Here is a 23,546-nt window from a genome sequence, read left to right on the forward strand (position 1 = left end):
TGACCTACAAAGGTTCCAATCAATATTTGGAAAGTTAAAGTCCCCCATGACAACTACCCTGTGACCCCCACACGTATCCATAATCTGCTTAGCAATTTCTTCCTCCACAAGAGCTGCAAAAGGGGAATAGTTCGTTTGGAAATTATTTTCTGTTCGAACACGGACAAAATGTGATTAAAGGTTGTAATTGTGTCTCAAAATGTTTGTATTTCCAATTTTCAAAGAACCAGTCTGTGAGATTGAGACAATTATCTTGGAAACATTAAAAGAACCGTTAGCAAGATCCCCTGTGGAAGATTAAACACTGACAATGTCTGACACAGGAACTACAGAGTGCAGCAGAGTTTACCCACTCCCATTCTGAATGGGATTAGTGTCTGATAACTGCACCAAATGTACACATTACAGTCTGAGATCATCCCCAACTCCAGTCTCCAGACAATATCTCCCATAGGGAATGAGGGAACAGAGTTCATGTACAGTGTCTGGTGATGAAAGGGTTAATGCACCAGCCGGGGTTCCTGCTGCAAACTCCAATCCCTGTCAATATTGTTCAATATTCACACTGCAGTCACCGGTTCCCAGGTGCAGACATGGGACATACTGAACTTGTCTGAGGCTCACAGAGAGCAGTGCCTGCAGTAGCTGTGAGCCACCAGCAGATGGTGGCATTGTGTCACTTTAATCACCAGATAGTGAAAGAGGTTTTGAGGAGAGGCTGGTGGAGTCTTTAATTCATTCACAGAGACCGAGAGGAAACTCTGACAAGATTGACCAATCTGCTCTCTGCTGGGTACTGTCAGAATCACACACACTGTTCTCTCTCTGGAGAATTATCTCTGCTGCTCCCTTTTGAAAGGAGGTTGAAGACTCTGTTGCTGAGAACACTGACAACACATTGCTGCTTAAACAATGGTTTGCAGCAATCTTTCCTTCAATGTGGAGACTAAAACTACAACAGTTTTCCAGCTGGGAAACCAGGTAAGCAGGGAAATCACTGCCAGGCTGGAGGGGCTGATGGAATAGGGAGGGAGAGGGGCAGGAATGAAGGGTTTGGAAGGAGCTGTCGAAGATCTTCACAATTCAGGATTTCACTGTAACCGGTGGAGCAGCAATGTTTATAGATTGAAATGTTCACAGTAGCACTTTCAGTCCCGGTCTGGATCCCTGCAGCGGCTCCAGCTGGCTCTCTCCACAACTGATCCAATTTTTCTGCAGCCTGAAACACAGTAAAGATGAAACAGGAAATAAACAGATTGAACAACAGCGTAAATAACAGGAGACTGGAGTGAATGGGACAAATCTTCTGGTCTCTGGATCGCCAGAGACCAGACACACATCCGAACATGAGCATCGGGACCCTGTGGATGTCCTGACGCACTGATCCAGCTGGGAATTGTCCCAGAGGTATTAACTACTATTGGGGAACTCCCCTGCTGCAGTTAGAGTCAGATACTTGGGACAGATCCACAAAATTTACCTGGATAGTTACTCAGGTAATGTTAGACAGCTCACCACCTGGGCTAATACCTGAATAGCACAACCGAGTCCTCCAATCACTTCCCACTGATCCCCAGACTACACCTCCCACAATCTGACTAGACCCACTCATAGGGTCACAGAGGTTTACAGCATGGAAACAGGCCCTTTGGCCCAACTTGTCCATGCCACACTTTTTTTTAAAAACCCTAATCTAATCCCAATTACCCGCATTTGGCCCATATCCCTCTTTACCCATCGTACCCTTGTAACTATCTAACTGCTTTTTAAAAGATAAAATTGTACCCGCCTCTACTACTACCTCTGGCAGCTTGTTCCAGACACTCATCACCCTCTGAGAACAAATTGCCCCTCTGGACCCTTTTGTATCTCTGTCCTCTCAACTTAAACCGATGCCCTCTAGTTTTAGACTCCCCTACCTTTGGGAAAATATCTTGACTATCTAGCTGATCGAAGCCCCTCATTATTTTATAGACCTCTATAAGGTCACCCCTCAGCCGACCAACGCTCCAAGGAAAAAAGTCCCAGTCTATTAGCCTCTCCTTATAACTCAATCCATCAAGTCCCAGTAGCATCCTCGTGAACCTTTTCTGCACTCTTTCTAGTTTAATAATATCCTTTCTATAATAGGGTGACCAGAATTGCACACAGCATTCCAAGTGTGGCCTTACCAATGTCTTGTACAACTTTAACAAGATGTCCCAACTCCTGTATTCAATGTTCTGACCGATGAAACCAAGCATGCCGAATGCCTTCTGTCCACCTGTGACTCCACTTTCAAGGAGCTATAAACATATACCCCTCGATCTTTTTATTCTGCAACTCTCCCCAACGCCCTACCATCAACTGGGTAAGTCCTGCCCTTGCTCAATCTACCAAAATGCATCACCTCGCATTTGTCTAAATTAAACTCCATCTGCCATTCATCAGCCAACTGGCCCAATTGATCAAGATCCCGCTGCAATTGGAGATAACCTTCCTCACTGTCCACCATGCCACCAATCTTGGTGTCATCTGCAAACTTACTAACCATGCCTCCTATATTCTCATCCAAACCATGAATATAAATGACAAATAACAGTGGGCCCAGCACTGATCCCTGAGGCACAACGCTGGTCACAGGCCTCCAGTTTGAAAAACAACTCTCGACAACCACCCTCTGGCTTCTGTCAAGGAGCAAAATTTGTCTCCATTTCGATACCTCACCCTGGAACGCGTGAAATTTAACTTTATGCAACAAACTACCATGCGGTACCTTGTCAAAGGCCTTGCTAAAGTCCATGTAGACAACATCAACTGCACTGCCCTCATCTATCTTCTTGGTTACCCCTTCAAAAAACTCAATCAAATTTGTGAGACATGATTTTCCACTCACAAAGCCATGCTGACTGTCCCTAATCAGTCCTTGCATCTCTAAATGCCTGTGGATCCTGTCCTTCAAAAAACCTTCCAACAATTTACCCACCACAGATGTGAGGCTCACTGGCCTGCAGTTTCCAGACTTTTCCCTGCAGCCCTTTTTAAACAAAGGCACAACATTTGCTACTCTCAATCTTCAGGCAGTTCACCCATGACTACCGATGATTCAAATATCTCAGCTCGGGGACCCACAATTTCCTCCCTAGCCTCCCACAACGTCCTGGGATATACCTCATCAGATCCCGGAGATTTATCTACCTTGATGCGCGTTAAGACTTCCAGCACCTCCTTCTCTGTAATATGTACACTCCTCAAGACATCAATATTTATTTCCCCAAGTTCCCTAACATCCATGCTTTTCTCAACAGCAAATACTGATGAGAAATATTCATTTAGGATCTCACCCATCTCTTGTGGATCCACACATAGATGACCTTGTTGATCCTTAAGAGGCCCTACTCTCTCCGTTGTTACTCTTTTGCCCTTTATGTATTTGTAGAAGCTCTTTGGATTCTCCTTTGCCTTATCTGCCAAAACAATTTCGTGTCCCCTTTTTGCCCTCCTGATTTCTCTCTGAACTCTACTCCTAAACCCCCTATACTCTTCAAGAGATTCACTTGATCCCAGCTGCCAATGCACATCATGTGCCTCATTCTTCTTCTTGACCAGGGCCTCAATATCCCGAGTCGTCCAGGGTTCCCGACTTCTGCCAGCCTTGCCCTTCACTCTCAGAGAAATGTGTTTACCCTGAACCCTGGTTAATGCACTTTTGAAAGCCTGCCACTTACCAGACGTCCCTCTTCATTCCCACAGACTCCCCCAATTAACTTTTGAAAGTTCCTGCCTGATACCATCAAAATTGGCCTTGTCCCAGTTTAGAATATTAACTTTGGGACAGACCTATCATTCTCCATAGATATCTTAAAACTAATAGAATTCTGGTCACTGGTCCCAAAGTGATCCCTCACTCACACTTCTGTCACCTGCCCTTCCTTATTTCCCAAGAGCTGGTCAAGTTTTGGCCCCTCTCTAGTCGGGCCATCCACATACTGAATGAGAAATTCCTCCTGAATACACAACAAATTTCTCTCCATCCAACCCTCTAATACTATGGCTGTCCCAGTTAACGTTGGGAAATTTAAAATCTCCGACTATTACCGCCCTATTTTTCTTGGAGCTATCTGTCATCTCCTTACATATTTGCTCCTCAATTTCCCGCTGACTATTTGGGGGCCTATAGTACAACCCTATCAAAGTGATTTCCCCCTTCTTATTTCTCAGTTTTACCCATATAGACTCAGTGGCCGAACCCTCGGATATATCCTCTCCTCAGCTCCCTGACGAACCATTCATCCAGCGACACACCAACCCATTCACTCCCACAATCAACTAACACTTATGGAGCTCCCCGGGGTCTCTTCCTCGACTCTAGTCTGCTCTGATGGAGCTCCCCGAGGTCACTGTGCTGTAAATGGGGTGTGTGCTGTCTCTTCCCCGACTCTGCTCTGATGGAGCTCCCAGAGGTCACTGTGTTGTAAATAGGGGGTGTGCTCTCTCTCTTCCCTGACTCTACTCTGATGGAGCTTCCCGGGGTCACTGTGCTGTAAATAGGTTGTGTGCTCTCTCTTCCTCGACTCGAGTCTGCTCTGATGGAGCTCCCCGAGGTCACTGTGCTGTAAATGGGGTGTGTGCTGTCTCTTCCCCGACTCTGCTCTGATGGAGCTCCCCGGGGTCACTGTGCTGTAAATAGGGTGTGTGCTGTCTCTTCCCCGACTCTTGTCTGCTCTGATGGAGCTCCCGGTGTCGCAGTGCTGAAGATTCTGGGAGAAATATGCAGCAGTTTGAGGTTGGGAGAATTTTTAAATATACCGGCAATCTGCTTACCATTGCTGCTGCATGGAAGATTCAGGCCCATTTATATTTTAAATCCATTTATATTTTAATTGTTATACTAAAAATTAACACAAACACTCACCAGATCTCCTCCAGACTCCTGCAGGTCAGTATGAGGCGGCGGAGAGCAGGGACAGATTGATCTGTGAAGGAGTTTAATCCCAGGTTCAGAATCCTCAGTGTCTGGTTTGTACAGAGAGCGGAGGCGAGATCCTCAGCACAAGAATCTGTGAGAGCGGTATTAGCCAGACTGGAGACCAGAGAGAGGAATAACAGGAATCAGGCTCAATCCCCAGTGTTTTAAATAATACTGTTAATAACAATAATAATGTATTGTATCAGACATTCCAAAAACACAACCTGCATTTCTGTAGAATGAGGAAATACTCAATGCTGAAAATGAAATATAAATATAATAAACTGGAAATTTAGCAGGTTAGCTAAATATATGTGAAGAGAGAAACAGGGGTAAAGTTTGAGCTTCCATTGGAACTGGGAACGGGCAGTGAATTGACAGGTTTGAAGTGACAGCGGTGGGTGGCTGGGGAAGAAACAAAGAAAGGACAAACTGGAATTACAGGAGTGATTAAATGATAAAAGTGATGATGGGACAGGACCATAATCACAGGATCCCCGTGTCCTTACTCGGAGTGGCTCGGGAGGGACATGGGATGGTCAGTGGTTTGGGAATGCAGTTTGTGGTGAGGTCGAAGAGAATGGCTGTGATTTTACCAGAAGCTCTGAAGTCCCAACATGGGGATTGGAAATGGGTGGTGTGTCCGTGTGGGCAGGATAGGCAGAGTTATGAAGGTGATATTGTCAGAGGCGGACAATTAACGGCTGGCAGGCAGGGGGAGGTGCCCACTGAGGCAGCCCGGGCACGGGGCAGTCCCGGTTCAGGGAATGCTGGCACCACCTCCAAAGCCAGCAGGACTTTCAAACACAGCAGCTCTGGAGGGAGCAGCGAGGGAGCTCTGCTTATTGAATGAAGGACTGAAATGTCAGAAAGCAGAGCAAGGCTTGCACCCCCCCCCCCTCCCTCCCTGGAGGGGCTCCTCCCGGCTCCTCAGGCTCAGAGGGAGGTCCTGTTCCCTCAGGATGGGAGGAGATTATCCCATCGGTACAAGCCAGTCTGGATGGAGATTGCTGGGAGGTGAGCAGGTTTCAGACACGTGGTTACAGAGTGGAAAAGGATCAATGTCCTGATGTGTTCTGCCACGGTGAGTGCAGCACAGCCTGATATGTGAATAAGGATGAGGAGGAAATTGTGGAAAGAACATCTCCACCCAGACACTGGCAATGCAAAGGACTTGCAGAATGCCATTGGCTGTCCTGTCTGGAGACAATACACATCTCTGTAACCTGTGCTTAATGCTCCCTTCTCTCACATTATCTGTCTCTTTAAGACCTGGTTGGCTGTAGGGATTCGCATTCTAATCAGTATTCTGGAACTTGATTTTGTGCGTCTGTGTCCTGTTTGAGAGCAGATTTCCACTCCATCTGACGAAGGAGCAGCGCTCAGAAAGCTAATGGTATTTGCGACAAAATAAACCTGTTGGACTTTAACCTGGTGTTAAAACTCTTACAATGCAAAGGCAGCAGCATTGACTGTCAGAGACATGTCCGTTAGGCTGACACCAGCATAGGCTCGAGCAGGGCTGACCAACATATTCACTGGGCAAACACACGTCAATGTTTTTCTCACTCAAGGGGCCGATGAGTAAATTTCAGAATGATAAAGTTTGGCACAGCAGAAATTTCAATTAAAAACTAAACTGAGATATGAAAAGAAACAACTTGCTGAGCACAATAATGAGTAATAATTAAAGATGATTATTAGAGTTTAATTCTCATCAATCACAAATCGTTTCTCTCCCACATTTGCTGCAGATTGGCTCAAAAACCTATCAGCAGCAAACATGGGAAAGAAACGGGATGTGATTGGAGGAGCAGCTCCATGCAGATTCTTCCATTCAAACTGAACTGTGTGACTGAGATTCTGGAAACTCGCTCCGGGGGCCGCATTGAGGGGCTTCGAGGGTCACATTCACCCCTTGGTCCACACGTTGGACAACCCTGGGCTACTGCATGTGTTTGATGGGTGAGTAATAATTTATGTGTTTGGAAAGAGAGCAAACATCATCAGGGAATGAGTGAAGAAGAGTGGAGACATCCAGGTCTTGCCATCCTTACGCCAATGGAAGATGAAGTGCTGGATCAGGAAGGCCTGGGGGCAGAGTGGGTAATTACTGCTGGTGAGATGGGTTGAGTGGGTGGCCGAATGAATGGTCACAGGAGAGCGTCTGGTGAGGACAAAACATAGAGCTGGTTTATCCATCACAGGTCACAGAGAGCAGTCTGAAGGACGTATTGGGATAAGAACAAAATACCTAGGAACAGGAGAAGGCCATTCAGCCCCTCGAGCATACTCCATCACAGCTGGTCTAATTAAAGTCTCAACTCTTTTCCCCGTAACCCTTGATTCGCTTCTCAATCCAAAATCATTCTTAACTCAGCCTTGAATATATTCAATGATTCTGCCGCCACTGGTCTCCAGGGAAGAGAATTCCACTGACCAGCCACCATCGAAAAAAATAAATTTCTCCTCATCTCAGTCTTAAGGGACTGACAATTACATTTTAAAATCTGTCCCCTTGTTCTGGTCTCTCTTACAAGAAACAGCCTCTCAGCAACCACCCTGTCTCATCCCCTCAATGCGATCACCTTTTAATCTTCTGAACATTCATAGATATTGCTCCAATCTGCTCAAATTTCCCTCGTAAAATAAACCTCTCCATCCCAGGAATCAGCCGAGTGAACTTTCTCTGAACTGGTTCCAATACAATTCTATCCTTTTTTAAGTAAAGAGCTCAACACTGTACACATTACTCCAGTTGTGGAGCCTCCCTGAGCCTCTCCACATCCCCTTGAAACATCTTTGCATCCTCCTCACAATTCAGATTTTCACCTAGTTTTCCATTATTCGCAAAATTGGAAATATTATATTTGATCCCCACATCCATATCATTCATGTAGATTCTGAATAGCTGAGACCCAAACACTGACCGCTGCCGTACTCCAATAGTTAGAGGCTGTCAACCCAAAAGAACCCCATGTATTCCAACTCCTTGTTTCTGTCCATTAATCAGTTCTCAATCCGTGCTGGTATATTCCTCCCAATCCCACGTGCTCCAATTTTATTTAATAACCTCTTGTGTGTGAATCATGCAACTATAGAATCCCTAGTGTAGGAATCGTCATTCGGCCCATCGAGACACACTGACAGAGTAACTTACCACGGTCCGCTCCCCATAAATTCACAAATTTACTAGGGCTAATCCACCTAACCTACATATCTTGGGACACTAAGGGCAATTTTACCATGGCCAATCCATCTACCATCCATATCTTTGGAGTGTGGGAGGAAACCGGAGCACCCAGAGGAAACACACGCAGACACGGGGAGAATGTAGAAACTCCACACAGACAGTCACCCAAGGCTGGAATTGAACCCGGGCCCCTGGCTGGGATGCAACAATGTTAACCACTGTGTCACTGTGCCAGCCTTTCATAAATCCATGTTGGCCCTGTCTAATCCTGCCATTAATTTCGAAGTGTTCTGTTATCACTTCCTTTATTATGGATTATTATAGGATTTCCATACCATCAATGTCAGACTAATAGATCTGCAGTTGCCCAGATTCCCGTAACCCCACATATTTACTCTGTTAATCCCCCAAACCGACACATCTTGGACACTAACGGGCAATTTAGCATGGCCAATCCACCCAACCTGCACAGTTTTTTTGGACTATGGGAGGAAACAGGAGCAGCCGGAGGAAACCCACACAGACACGGGGAGAACGTGAGAACTCCACAGACAGTCGTCCAAAGCTGGAATGAATCCGGGAATCTGACACTGTGCGGCAGCAGTGCCAACCCCGGTGCCACATCTTCGCTTAATCTAATAGTCCTTGAATTAGCAACGGCTAGAACACTTCTGCTGCTCTTCTCCAAATGGAAGGAATCTATTTTTGTTGGAAACGCCACACATTTGCACATCACCATGTCTAAAACAGCTTAGAAATCATAGAAACCCTACAGTGCAGAAGGAGGCCATTCGGCCCATCGAGTCTGCACCGACCACAATCCCACCCACATATTTTACCCACTAATCCCTCTAACCTACGCATCCCAGGACTCTAAGGGGCAATTTTTAACCTGGCCAATCAACCTAACCCGCACATCTTTGGACTGTGGGAGGAAACCGGAGCACCCGGAGGAAACCCACGCAGACACGAGGAGAATGTGCAAACTCCACACAGACAGTGACCCGAGCCGGGAATCGAACCCGGGACCCTGGAGCTGTGAAGCAGCAGTGCTAACCACTGTGCTACCGTGCCGCCCTGCGATTGGCACTGGAACGTGCTTCTCCAAGAAATTGCTTGAATACATTCTGTGAACGGATCTTCTAATCAACTTTTGACAATCCGAGCGATTTATACAGTAAATGGAAGAAGCCACAGGAACATTGACCTACAGAAGCATCTGTGTGTACAAGTCTATAGATCCCTGAAAGTGGCAACACAGGTGGATGAGGTGGTCAAGAAGGCAGACAGCATGCTTGTCTTCATCGACCGGGGCATCGAGTATAAAAGTTGTCAAGTTATGTTACAGCTGTATGAAAATTCAGTTCGCCACATTTGAATATTGCTTGCAGTTCCGTTCGCGACACTACCAGAATGATGTGGATGCTTTGGAGAGGGTGCAAGGAAGGTTTACCAGAATGTTGCCTGGTCAAGGACGGTTAAGTTATGAGGAGACGTTGTATAAACACAGATTGTTTTACTACAAAAAGGGAGGCTGAGGGGTGACCTGATGGAGGTGTACACAATTATGAGAAGCATCAATATGGTGGATAGTCAGAGACTTTTCTCCAGGGTGGAATGATCAACTACAAGAGGGCACAGGATGAAGATGAGAGGAGCACAGTTTGGAGGGAGGTGTGTGGGGTAAGTTTTCACCCAGAGAGTGGTGGGTGCCTGGAAGGCACTGCCAATGGAGGTGGCAGAAGCAGGCACGTTTCCAATGTCCAAGGTGCATCTTGGTAGACACATGAACAAGAGACACACAGAGGAATAGAAACCGCAAATTGGCAGTAAGTTCTGGGTCTGAATAAGCGTTAGGAGGCGCCAAAGGCTTGGTGGGCTGAAGGGCCTGTTACTGTGCTGTGCGGTTCTTTGTTCTTCTTTGTATATGAAGATTAAAATCACCCGTGGTTATTGCAATATGTTTTTACAAGGCCCCATTATTTTTCCTGTGTATTGTGTCAGAGATTGTGACTGTTGTTAGGAGCCTATAAATGATTCCCACAAGTGACCTTTTAACTTTGTTAAATCTTATCTCTATCCAAACTGATTCTGCATCTTGAACTAAGTTCAGCTCTTGCTGCTGTACTGACATCTGTTACTAACAGTGAGACTCCACCACCATGTCCTGTCCTCCATGAAATGTTATCTATTCACTCTCCCCCTTTTCACAGATCAATGGATGCTGTGTCCCGGGACAGCTGTGCACATCTGAGGAGGAGGAGAGAACCTCAGAGGGTGAACCATAACATTATTCCCCCACTCCCTCAACATAAGGATTTGTGGGACTGACATCTCATTGCTCAGGGATCAGAGAGAGAAGCAACAGGAGTCAGAGGAAAAGCAGTTTTCCTTATTCATAACTGACGCCAATAGTATTGGGCAGAGTTTATTATACAAATACCAGTGGTGAAATTATATTGTTGAATATTCAGTTATTATAAACACAATCTCACACAGTCTGCTACTTACTCCAGTTTCTGTATTTTACATTCCGGATTCCTCAGAGCCACAAACAGCAGTTTCACTCCGGAATCTCCCAGTTTATTGCCACCCAGATTCAGATCTATCAGTGAGCGGTTTGTACTGAGAGCAGAGGCCAGGTCCTCAGCACAAGAATCTGTGAGACCATTAAAATTCAGACTGGAGATCAGAGAGAAAAATAACAGGAATCAGGATAAATCCACAGTGTTTTTAAGAATAAGAGCATTAACAATAATAATGTACAAAGCGGGACATTCAAGAAACACAACTTCAGTTGATACAGAAGGCATAATTCTATTGATGCTGTAAATCTGAAATATGAATAAAATATGTTGGAGACTCTGATCAGGTCAGGCAATATCTGTGAAGATAGAAACAGATTGAGTTTCAGTTCAATTAGCTAAACATAGAAATTGGAAATAGCAGTGAATTAAATTGTTTTAAGTGACAGGGAGCTGGGGATGGGCGGGTGACAAGGAAAGAACAAAATGGAAGTGCCGGAGTGATTAAATGACAAAAAGGATGATGGTGAAAGGGAAGAGCACAGGATTCCCATGTCCTTACCCTGAGTCACAGGGAGGGACATGGGATGGTCAGTGGCTCAGGAATGGAGTGTGTGGTGGGGTTGAAGATGATGTGAGAGAAACCTTTTTCATGATGCCAGTGGCACGGGTCTGGAATGTACAGTCTGGAAGTGTGGTGGAGGCAGGCTGATTCGAGGCATAACAGAGGGCAATCGATGAACAATCGAATGAAACAATGTGCAAAGATACGAGGAGAAGGCAGTAGAATGAGACAAATTCCTAATCCTCGTTTGGTGAGCCGGTGCAGACACATTTTGCCTCGTGGTGCTCCGCAATAATTCTGTGAAGTTAATGGTTGGAAATGTATCGACATTTTAACTGGAAGCTGGTGATGTTGCAGTGTCAACAGGGTTAGGTAATTTAGCCAGTGTCCACAAAGGGCCATTGGTATCTCTCTCAGGTAGAATCAGAGAATTGTTTTTTTTTATACTTTTCCAATTCAATCAAATCAAATCCAATTCAGAGTCTCAACAAGTTGAGACATTTCCGATCCAGGCTGACAAGACAGGGCAGGCGACCAAACCACCCTGTCCTGGGCCCGATCTACATGAGCCAAGCTGATTGGAGAAGGGGGAGGTTCCTCCTCCAAGACTTGGGCTCATTTGTATCCTAGCCAAAAGGCCGAGATGCCGCTTTTAAAAATTGCTTCATATGAAACCTCAGCGTAACCTAATGACCTCAACCAAGTGCAGCATCCTCTCCATGCTACACTTGATCTTAGCCAAAAGGCCGAGAAGCGATATTACAGAGCAGAAGGAGACCATTCGGCCCATGCTCTCTGCACTGACTCTCTGAATGAGCAATTTACTAAGTGTCATTCCCCCAAATTCTCCCCGTAACCCTGCACAATCTTCCTTTTCAGATCATAATCCAATTCCCTTTGGAAACTTTCAACTGAACGTGTCTCCACCACACTCCCAGACAGTGAACTCCAGCCCTTAACCACTCGCTGCAGAGGAAGTCCCGGTTCAGGCAATGCTGGCACGGGCAGCACTTTCATAGGCAGCAGCCCTGGAGAGACCAGTGAGGAAGACCTGGTTAAGAACACAGGGCTGGAATGGGAGGAGAAAGGTTAAACTCAATTCAATGATGCACTTGGCAACACTTGGTACTCTTCCCCAAGGCTACGTGAGTTTGGAGCAAATTTCTGTTCTCTCAGGACTGGACAGTATCTGCCACATCAATCCAAGTATATCGGGATGGAGATTACTGGAGAACTGAGGAGGCGTGGGTTATATGGTTGCAGTGAGGCAAAAGGATGAATAACTTGCCAAGTTCTGACAAGGTGGTGACGCATCTTATAGCATATAATCTGAGGCATATGGGATCGAATGAGAATGAAAGTGAAATGGTAGAAAGGCCATCCCCACACAGACACAGGCAATGCCCAGAAAGCAGCATCAACTGTCAGAGACATGTCAGCCTCTCTCTGCAGGGTTCTAGTTAGTCAGATAACTCTAGCACTGTGAGAATGGGATGGTCACAGGCAAGAGGCTTTCCCTGTGTAGACATGATGGTCAGTCAGGTTCTCACCAGCATAGGCTTGTGTCTTTGATGGGAGAGTAACAATGGAACTTTATGTGCCTGTAGAAGAGAGCACGAAACATCAGGGAATGAAGTAAAAATGCTGACAGCGTCCAGATCTTGTAATCCTTACACGTAGAATTAGCAGCGCTGGAGCTGGGAGAACAGCAGATAGTGTGGGAAATCGCTGATTGTGATACTGGTTGTGGAGCTGAGAGTGTGTGGTCGACTGGATGGACACAGGAGACTCTCTGGTGCCTGCAACACATAGAACTTGTGTGCCCATCACCGGTCACATGGAACCGGCTGAAGGACGTGTTGGAATGTACATTTTGTTACAAACTATGTCTTGAAGAAATATACTGAATATTGAAGGATATTGAATTCGATGATCAGCCATGAACAAAACGAATGGTGGAGCAGGCTCGAAGGGCCGAATGGCCGACTCCTGCTTCTAGTTTCTATTTTAATCATGTTTCTCTGCAGGTTATGTTGTCGGCACCGTGCTATCTGTAGCCGGTTTCCTTTATTGTTACTGAAGCAGTATAATTGACATCATGTTGATTTTAATCTGAACTAATGCAGTGTTCTGTTGTTTCAGTGTTTTCCCTGGGATGGCAGAGTAGAGCTTGATTGCGGGTGATTGACAGGTTATGTCATGTGACTGAGGGACAGCTATTTTTCACAGAACATTCTAGTTTCAATTCTGCTTTCAGAAGCTGCTTGAAGTGAAGACAAACAGCAGTGCTGTTTCCCTCTCTGAAGTTGGAGTTTTTGCTGTTTAAGTGTTGCTGTGTTGGAAGCTGTCAGAGACTGGGGTTACCTCTCTGCGGTTGGGCTGTTCGCAGGCGACATCCGTCTCTGAAAACAATTGTCTGTTGGCTCTCCAGGAGTGTTAAAAAGCTGGAAATCGGCATCACGTGAGCTTACTTGTTTTTGTGCTAACTAACGTTGGAGAAGGCTGTATGTCTGTGGGTATTGCTTTATATTGGAACAACAGAGATAGCTAGCTGTTAAGAGTTATACTGTGTCATGTTTAAGTCTTGCAATTGGTAAAGGTTATGCTAATTCTTGTTGTTATATTCTAACTGCATTCTTAAATAAACAGTGTTTGATAAAAGCATCCTAGTGGGTCACTTGATTCATACCTGGAGTGAAACACCTCATGCTCATCAATGCCAAAATCAAATGTAAAACCAAGGGTCCAGGCGAACTTCACAAAACACCTTGGAGTTTCTGGTCTGCATCTTAACAATTGCCTCCATTCACTCTTTACTCTTCCTCACAAATCAAGGGCTGTGTGACTGGGTGACGTGTGGCCCACCTGTAAGCATGTGAAAGGGTCCTCATAGAGTCACCATCACATTATTCCCCTACACCCAGGGCACAAAAATCAATGTGATTGACATTCCACTGCATTGGGATCAGAGAGAGAGAAATCACAGGAATCAGTGAAAATTCAGGTTCTGGTTCATAACTACCAACCCCTGGGCCTTTATAGAGTTTTTCAGCACAGAAAGAGGCCCTTCGGCCCATCGTGTCTGTGTCAGCCATCAAGCACCAATCTATTCTAATCCATTTCCACCACTTGCTCCATTGCCTTGTCTGCTGCGGCATTTCAAGTGCTTGTCCGAATGCTTTTTAAATGTTGCGAGTGTTCCTGACTCCACCACCCTTTCAGACAGTGAGATCCAGATTCCCACCACCCTCTGGGTGAAATAACTTTTCCACAGAACCATAGAATCCCCATTGTGCAGAAGGTGCCCAATCGCCTCATCGACTCTGCACTGACTGTCCGAAAAAGCCAGGCCCACACAACTGCTTATCACTGGACATTTACCATGGCAAATCCACTGAAACTACATATCTTTGGACACGAAATGATGATTTAGCATGGTCGATCCACCTAACCTACACATCTTTGGACTGTGGGAGGAAACCAGAGTACCTAACGGAAACATGCACACATGGGGGGGGGGATCATGCAAGCTCCACACAGGCAGTCACCCGAGGCCAGAATTAAACAAAGGTCCCTGACGTTGTGAGGCAGCAATGCTAACCACTGTGCCATCTTCAATTTTCCTCTGAAACTCCTGCCCAATGCCTTAAATCTATGCCCCTGGTTATTGTCTCCTAAAACAAAGGGGAAAGGCTTATTTCTATAATTTGATACAACTCCACATGATCGTTCCCCCAGCCTTCCCTGTCTGAAAAAAATAACAGGAGCATTGACATACAGATGGATCTGTGCGTACTTGTCCACTGATCCCTGAAAGTGGATAACATAGTCAACAATGCATGCAGCATGCTTGCTTCATTGGCCAGGGAATCGAGTATAAAAGTTGGCAAGTTATATTACAGCTGTATTAAACATTAGTTAGGCCCAATATGGAATATTGCGTGCAGTTCTGATCGCCAGACAACCAGAAGGATGTGGCTGCTTTGGAGAAGGTGCAAAGAAGGTTTACAAGGATGTTGCCTGGTCTGGTTAAGGTATGAAGAGAAGTTGAATAAACTCGGATTGTTTTCACTGGAAAGACGGAGGCTGAGGGGCGACCTGATAGAGGCAGATATATGGTTGATAGTTGGAGTCTTTTCCCCAGGGTGGAAAGATCAAGTGTAAGACAGGACAGTTTGAAGGCAAGAGGGGGAAAGTTTAGAGGAGACGTGCGGGGAAAGTTCTCACATAGAGAGTGGTGGGTGCCTCGAATGCGCAGCCAGTGAAGTTGACGGAAGCAGGCATGTTCCCAATATTCAAGGTTTATTTTGATAGAAACATGAACGGGAGATGAACAGAGGAATAGAAACTGCGTATGAGCAATAAGTACTGGGTCTGAATAAGAATGAGGAGTCGCCGCAGGCTTGGTGGGCCAAAGGGCCTGTTACTGTGCTGCATGGCTCTTTGTTCTTCTTTGTACATGAATGTTAAAATCACCCGTGATTATTGCAGTTTGTTTTTACAAGACCCCATTAATATTCCTGTGTCCTGTGTCGAAGATTCTGAATATTGTTAGGAGCCTATAAATGATTCCCACAAGTGATCTTTTAACTTTGTTAAATCTTATCTCTACCCAAACTGATTCTGCATCTTGATCATTTGAATCAAGTTCACCTCTCGCTACTGTACTGACATCTGTTACTAACAGCGAGACTCCACCACCATGTCCTGTCCTCCATTTACTGTCATCCACTCACTCTCTCCCTTTTCACAAATCAATGGATGCCGTGTCCCGGGAGAGCCGTGCACATCTGAGGAGGAGGACAACCTCAGAGGGTGAACCATAACATTATTCCCCCAAACTCTCAACATAAGGATTTGTGGGACTGACATCCCATTGCTCAGAGATCAGAGAGAGAAGCAACAGGAGTCAGAGTAAAAGCAGTTTTCCTTATTCATAACTGACGCCAATAGTAATGGGCAGTGTTTTTTATACAAATACCAGTGGTGAAATTATATTGTTGAATATTCAGTTATTATAAACACAATCTCTCACAGTCTGCTACTTACTCCAGTTTCTGTATTTTACAGTCCGGATTCCTCAGAGCCACAGACAGCAGTTTCACTCCGGAATCTCCCAGTTTATTTTCATCCAGATTCAGATCGATCAGTGAGCGGTTTGTACTGAGAGAAGAGGCCAGGTCCTCGGCACAAGAATCAGTGAGATTGTTACCATGGAGACTGGAGATCAGAGAGAGAAAAATAACAGAAATTAGGGTAAATCCAGTGTTTGTAAGAATAAGATCATTAACAATAATAATGTACAGCGCGGGACATTCGAGAAACACAACTTCAGTTGATGCAGAAGGCAAAATTTTATTGATGCTGTAAATCTGAAATATGAATAAAATATGCTGGAAACTCTCATCAGGTCAGGCAATATCTGTGAAGATAGAAACAGATTTAGTTTCAGTTCAATTAGCTAAAATTAAAACTTGGGAGTAGCAGTGAATTAAATTATTTTAAGTGGCAGGGAGCTGGGGATGGGCGGGTGACAAGGAAAGAACAAAATGGAAGTGCTGGAGTGATTAAATGACAAAAAGGATGATGGTGAAAGGGAAGAGCACAGGATTCCCATGTCCTTACCCTGAGTCACAGGGAGGGACATGGGATGGTCAGTGGCTCAGGAATGGAGTGTGTGGTGGGGTTGAAAATGATGAGAGAGAAGCCTTTCTCACACTGCCAGTGGTTCGGGTCTGGAATTACAGCCGGGAAGTGTGGTGGAGGTCGGCTGAATCCAAGCAGTCGAAAAGGAATTAGATGATTATTTGAATATAAAGAATGAGCTAGGATACGAGAAAAACGCTGGAGAATGACTCAAATTCCTAATGCTAATTTGGTGAGCTGGTGCAGACACGATGGGCCAAATGGCCTCATTGTGCACCGTAAGAATTCTGTGAAGACAATGGTTGGAAATGTATCGATATTTCAACTGGAAGTTGGTGATGTTGCAGTGTGGACAGTGTTAGTAGCCATAGTCCTCAATAAAATGTTAATATTGATAGGCAAAGGGATCTGGGTGTACAGGTCCACAGATCACTGAAAGTGGCAATGCAGGTGGAGAAGGTAGTCAAGAAGGCATACGGCATGCTTGCCTTCATCGGCCGGGGCATTGAGTTAAAAAGTTGGCAAATCATGTTGCAGCTTTATAGAACCTTCGTTCAGCCGCACTGAGAATATAGTGTTCAATTCTGGTCACCACACTACCAGAAGGATGTGGAGGCTTTGGAGAGGGTACAGAAAAGATTTACCAGGATGTTGCCTGGTATGGAGGGCATTAGCTATGAGGAGAGGTTGGAGAAACTTGGTTTGTTCTCACTGGAGCGACGGAGGTTGAGGGGAGACCTGATATATGTCTACAAGATTATGAGAGGCATGGACAGAGTGGATAGTCGGAAGCTTTTTCACAGGGTGGAAGAGTCAATTACGAGGGGGCATAGGTTTAAGGTGCGAGGGGCAAGGTTTAAAGGAGATGTACAAGGCAGATTTTTTACACAGAGTAGTGGGCGCCTGGAACTCGTTGCCGGGGGAGGTAGTAGAAGCGGATATGGTGGTGACGTTTAAGGGGCGTCTTGACAAGTACATGAATAGGATGGGAATAGAGGGATATGGTCACCGGAAGGGGAGGGGGTATTAGTTAAGTCAGGCAGCATGGTCGGTGCAGTCTTGGAGGGCCGAAGGGCCTGTTCCTGTCCTGTAATTTTCTTTGCATTTCTCTCCAATAGAGAGAGACAATTTGTTACATGTTACAATTTGCTTCCGGGATACAACTTAATAAACGTGCGGCAATGGGAGGAGATGGGATTCCATGAACCCCACAGCCGGTAAGAGGACCAAACCCTCAAATTTAGCATCATCCTACATCACACTCTAAACACCAAACCAAATGAACTAACCAACTCCACATATAACCAAACAGGCACATTAATATCTGACAGGTGAGGGGAATCCGTCCACTCAGGCAGCACAGGCAGAATCACTGAATTGTTACAGAGCAGGAGGACGCCATTCGGCCCATTGTGTCTGCACTGACTCTCCGAATGAGCAACTCACTAAGTGTCATCCCCCTACCTTCCCCCCAAAACCCTGTGCATTCCAGAGCTTAACCACTGTCTGCAGGGGAAGACCCCATTCAGGCAAAGCTGGCACCAGATTTAAAGGCAGCCAGCAGCAATTTTAAAGGCTCTGTAGGGAGCAGTGAGGGAGCCCAGGTTAATGACCAAAGGGCTGAAATGGCAGAAGGCAGATTAAACCCAATTCGCTGACACTTCCCTGGAAATTCTCAAGGCTATATCGGTTTGGAGGGAATTTCTGTTCCCTCAGGAGTGGAGGAGGAGACCTGTCACATCAACCCAAGCAAGACTGGATAGAAACTGCCGAGGGCCAGAGCAGGCAGCACGTGGCTGCAGTGAGGCAAAAGGATCAATAACCTGACATGTTCTGACAAGGAGAGTGTTAAACTTACAGGCTGATATGTGAATAAGGATGAAAGAGGAATGGTGGAAAGAACATCTCCACCCAGACACTGGCAATGTCCAGACAGCAGCATCAATCTTCAGGAACATGTCAGCCTCTCTGTGAAGGGTTCCGGTCAGTCAGAGATGACTGCTGCACTGCCGACACTGAGTGACCATCCTGGTGGTCCCATGATGGTCAGTCTGGCAGCATCATAGGCTTGTGTGTGTCTTTGATGGGCGAGTATCAATGGAAATTTATGTGCTTGCAGAAGAGGGCACACAGCGTCAGAGAAGGAGCCAAGAGTGACAGTGTCTCGATTGTGTCATCCTTATGCCAATGGAAGATGCAGTGCTGGAGCTGGGAGACCTGCAGGCTGGGTGGGCAATCGCTGATGGTGAGATGGGTTGTGGACCCAGAGAGAGTGAGTGAGTGAATGGATGGGCACAGGAGAGGCTCTGCTGCTGAGTCCATAACTTGGAGCTTGTGTGTTCATCATTGGTCACATGGAGCTCTGGGTTAGGAACAGTCAGAAGTTTAACAGCACCAGGTTAAAGTCCAACAGGTTCATTTGGTAGCAAATGCGACTAGCTTTCGGAGCGCTGCCCCTTCGTCAGGTGGAGTGTAGAAATGCTCACAAGCAGGGCATACAGAGACACAAACTCAATTTACTGACTGACAATTTACAGAATAATGACTGGAATGCAGTCTTTACAGATAATCAAGTCTTAAAGGTACAAACAGTGTGAGTGGAGGAAGCATTAAGCACAGGTTAAAGAGATGTGTATTGTCTCCAGACAGGACAGCCAGTGAGATTCTGCAAGTCCAGACAAGCTGTGGGCCATTCGGCCCATCAATCCTTCACTAACAACAATCCCGCCCAGGCCCTATAACAGTAACCCTACATATTAACTCTGCAAATCCCCCTGACATTAAGTGTCAATTTACCATCGCCGCTCAAACTAGCATGAACATCTTTGGCATGTGGGAGGAAACTGGAGTAACTGAAGGAAACCTGCGCAGACACGGAGAGTACATGCAAACTCCACACAATCTGTCACCCAAGGCCGGAATTGACACGGGTCTCTGGCGCTCTGAGTCGGCAGTGCTAACAGCTCTACCACCCTGCCGACCATGATCAGCCGTGGTTCGTCCCAATTGCAGTGAGTATAGGACGAATAATTTCTATATTTTTTCATAAGATACGCCTGGCATGCCATGAAAGACTCAAGCCAACATTTTCTCAAATGTTTATAAAATTCGTTCATAAGGTGACCAAAACTATATACGTTACTTCAGCTGTGCTGTGACCACAAACCTATCAGATTTGTGACTGGCGACCTTTGCTCCCAGGCGAATTGTCCCTCATTGCCTTTTCTGTTGATTTGTCAAAGCTGTCGGATCTTATAATATGAAGTCATGTGACTGGATCAGGTTGGGGATTCTGAGAGTCAGCACACCCGAAGGTAGAAATTCAATACAGTTTGCAGTTGCCAATGACTGGACCTCAGAGGGTGAACCATAACATTATTCCCCCACTCCCTCAACATAAGGATTTGTGGGACTGACATCCCATTGCTCAGAGATCAGAGAGAGAAGCAACAGGAGTGAGAAGAAAAGCAGTTTTCCTTATTCATAACTGACGCCAATAGTAATGGGCAGTTTTTTTTATACAAATACCAGTGGTGAAATTATATTGTTGAATATTCAGTTCTTATAAACACAATCTCACACAGTCTGCTACTTACTGCAGTTTCTGTATTTTACATTCCGGATTCCTCAGAGCCACAGACAGCAGTTTCACTCCTGAATCTCCCAGTTTATTGTAATCCAGATTCAGATCTATCAGTGAGCGGTTTGTACTGAGAGCAGAGGCCAGGTCCTCGGCACAAGAATCTGTGAGATCGTTACCATAGAGACTGGAGATCAGAGAGAGAAAAATAACATAAATCAGGGTAGATCCACAGTGTTTTTAAGAATAAGATCATTCACAATAATAATGTACAGCGCGGGACATTCAATGAGTATTCTAACTGAGTGCAGTTAGACTGAGACACCAGGAGATGGAGAGAGTGAGTATTCTAACTGAGTGCAGTTAGACAGAGACACCAGGAGATGTAGACAGTGAGGGGGGTAACTGAGTGCAGTTAGACAGAGACACCAGGAGATGGAGACAGTGAGGGGGGTAACTGAGTGCAGTTAGACAGAGACACCAGGGGATGGAGACAGTGAGGGGGTAACTGAGTGCAGTTAGACAGAGACACCAGGAGATGGAGACAGTGAGGGGGTAACTGAGTGCAGTTAGACAGAGACACCAGGAGATGGAGACAGTGAGTATTCTAACTGAGTGCAGTTAGACAGAGACACCAGGAGATGGAGACAGTGAGTATTCTAACTGAGTGCAGTTAGACAGAGACACCAGGAGATGGAGACAGTGAGTATTGTAACTGAGTGCAGTTAGACAGAGACACCAGGAGATGGAGACAGTGAGTATTCTAACTGAGTGCAGTTAGACAGGGACACCAGGAGATGGAGACAGTGAGTATTCTGAGTGCAGTTAGACAGAGACATCAGGAGATGGAGACAGTGAGGGGGGTAACTGAGTGCAGTTAGACAGAGACAACAGGAGATGAAGACAGTGAGGGGGTTAACTGAGTGCAGTTAGACAGAGACACCAGGAGATGGAGACAGTGAGGGGGGTAACTGAGTGCAGTTAGACAGAGACACCAGGAGATGGAGACAGTGAATATTGTAACTGAGTGCAGTTAGACAGAGACACCAGGAGATGGAGACAGTGAGTATTCTAACTGAGTGCAATTAGACAGAGACACCAGGAGATGGAGACAGTGAGTATTCTGAGTGCAGTTAAACAGAGCCACCAGGAGATGGAGACAGTGAGGGGGGTAACTGAGTGCAGTTAGAGAGAGACACCAGGAGATGGAGACAGTGGGTATTCTAACTGAGTGCAGTTAGACAGAGACACCAGGAGATGGAGACAGTGGGTATTCTAACTGAGTGCAGTTAGACAGAGACACCAGGAGATGGAGACAGTGAGTATTCTAACTGAGTGCAGTTAGACAGAGACACCAGGAGATGGAGACAGTGAGGGGGGTAACTGAGTGCAGTTAGACATAGACACCAGGAGATGGAGACAGTGAGGGGGGTAACTGAGTGCAGTTAGACAGGGACACCAGGAGATGGAGACAGTGAGTATTCTAACTGTGGCTCAGGAATGGAGTGTGTGGTGGGGTTGAAGATGATGCGACAGAAACCTTTCTCACACTGCCAGTGGTTCGGGTCTGGAATTCACAGCCGGGAAGTGTGGTGGAGGTCGGCTGCATCGAAGCAGTCAAAAAGGAATTAGATGATTTTTTGAAGATAGGCAATGAGCTACGAAAATGGATACGACAAAAAGGCTGGAGAATGACACGAATTTCGAATGTCAATTTGGTGAGCTAGTGCAGACACGATGGGCCAAATGGCCTCATTGTGCTCCATAACAATTCTGTGGAGACAGTGGTTGAAAATGTTATCGATATTTCAACTGGAAGTTGGTGATGTTGCAGTGTGGACAGTGTTAGTAGCCACAGTCCTCAATGAAATCTCTCCAATAGAAAGAGCCACAATTTGGTACATGTCACTTCAGGGATACAACTTAGTAAACGTGGGGATATGGGAAGAGTTGGGACTCCATTAACCCCACAGCCAGTACGAGGACCAACCCCTCAACAACAGCGTCATTCTACATCACGCTGGAGACACCGAACCAACTGAACTAACCAACTCCACACAGAGCCAGAACGGGCACAGTAAATGTCTGACAGGTTAGGGGAATCCGTCCACTCAGGCAGCACAGGCAGAATCACAGTATTGTTAGAGAGCAGAAGGAGGCCACTCGGCTCCACACTATAGGCCTTCTTCACAGCTCTATCCACTTGACTGGCAACCTTTAGAGATCTGTGGATATGGACCCCAAGATCTCTCTGTTCCTCCACAGTCTTCAGAACCCTACCTTTGACCCTGTAATCCACATTTAAATTTGTCCTACCAAAATGAATTCCTTATTGAGAGAACTGAGGCTCGCAAAGTGGGGTGCATCCAGCGGGTTTTTGAAACATGTAACTATACCAGGAGCAGGCTTGTAGATGCCGAGGTGAAAGCTGTCTGACTATAAGCTGCAGGAGGAACAATTAACTTTGATGCACAAAAAAAAATGTTGGTGACGCTGAACTGGCGTTTGGCTGAATTACGACCGTAGCATTCCAATATGTCTTTTTAAATCTCTTTATGGCCTTGTTCCACTAGCACTTCACTTCATTATGCTTGCCTTCCCTATTCCTGCATGCTAGCTTTTTATAATTTATGTACCAATATTCTGAATCTCTCCCTGCTGCAGGTATCTGCAGCCTTTCCTCGTTTGATTAATATTCAGTTACTATAATCTTTCTAACAAAGTGTATAACATTACATTTTCCTACATTACAGTACAACCTCCTGGGTTTTAACGATTCACTTATCCTGTCTATATGCCTTTGTAAACTCTTTGCGCAACCCTCACTACAAGGTATCCTCACAACTTGAATAGATATATGATTGGGAAGTGCTAATGATCAGATAGGGGTTACAGTCTGTATGTAAGCCTATTTATAACTAACAAATCAAAGTTAACTTTTCTTTCTTTTTTTGAAGAGCATGAGAAAGGATATTACAGAGATTTGTACCTGGGATGGATACTAGTTGATGGAGAAATGGCAGTGGAGGCGTGGAGGTGGCCATGGAGCTAGTTGCAGAGGTGGGGAAAGGGGACAATGAAGCTCTTGA

General features: G+C 45.7%; 1 protein-coding gene across 1 annotated transcript in view; it reads right to left on the reverse strand.

Annotated features, from left to right (window-relative positions):
- LOC144482136 (NACHT, LRR and PYD domains-containing protein 14-like) overlaps window positions 1-23,546 on the reverse strand; it is a 291,089-nt gene that overhangs the window by 266,947 nt on the left and 596 nt on the right. Inside the window, exons 2-4 of the mRNA XM_078201358.1 lie at window positions 20,474-20,644; window positions 16,281-16,451; window positions 10,653-10,823 (exon numbers count right to left, since the gene is read on the reverse strand). Of these exons, the coding sequence (XP_078057484.1) occupies window positions 10,653-10,823; window positions 16,281-16,451; window positions 20,474-20,644 (513 nt within the window). The remainder of the gene's footprint in view (window positions 1-10,652; window positions 10,824-16,280; window positions 16,452-20,473; window positions 20,645-23,546) is intronic.

Source organism: Mustelus asterias (assembly GCF_964213995.1).
Source record: "Mustelus asterias chromosome 26 unlocalized genomic scaffold, sMusAst1.hap1.1 SUPER_26_unloc_28, whole genome shotgun sequence".
In the NCBI taxonomy this organism is placed as follows: domain Eukaryota; kingdom Metazoa; phylum Chordata; class Chondrichthyes; order Carcharhiniformes; family Triakidae; genus Mustelus; species Mustelus asterias.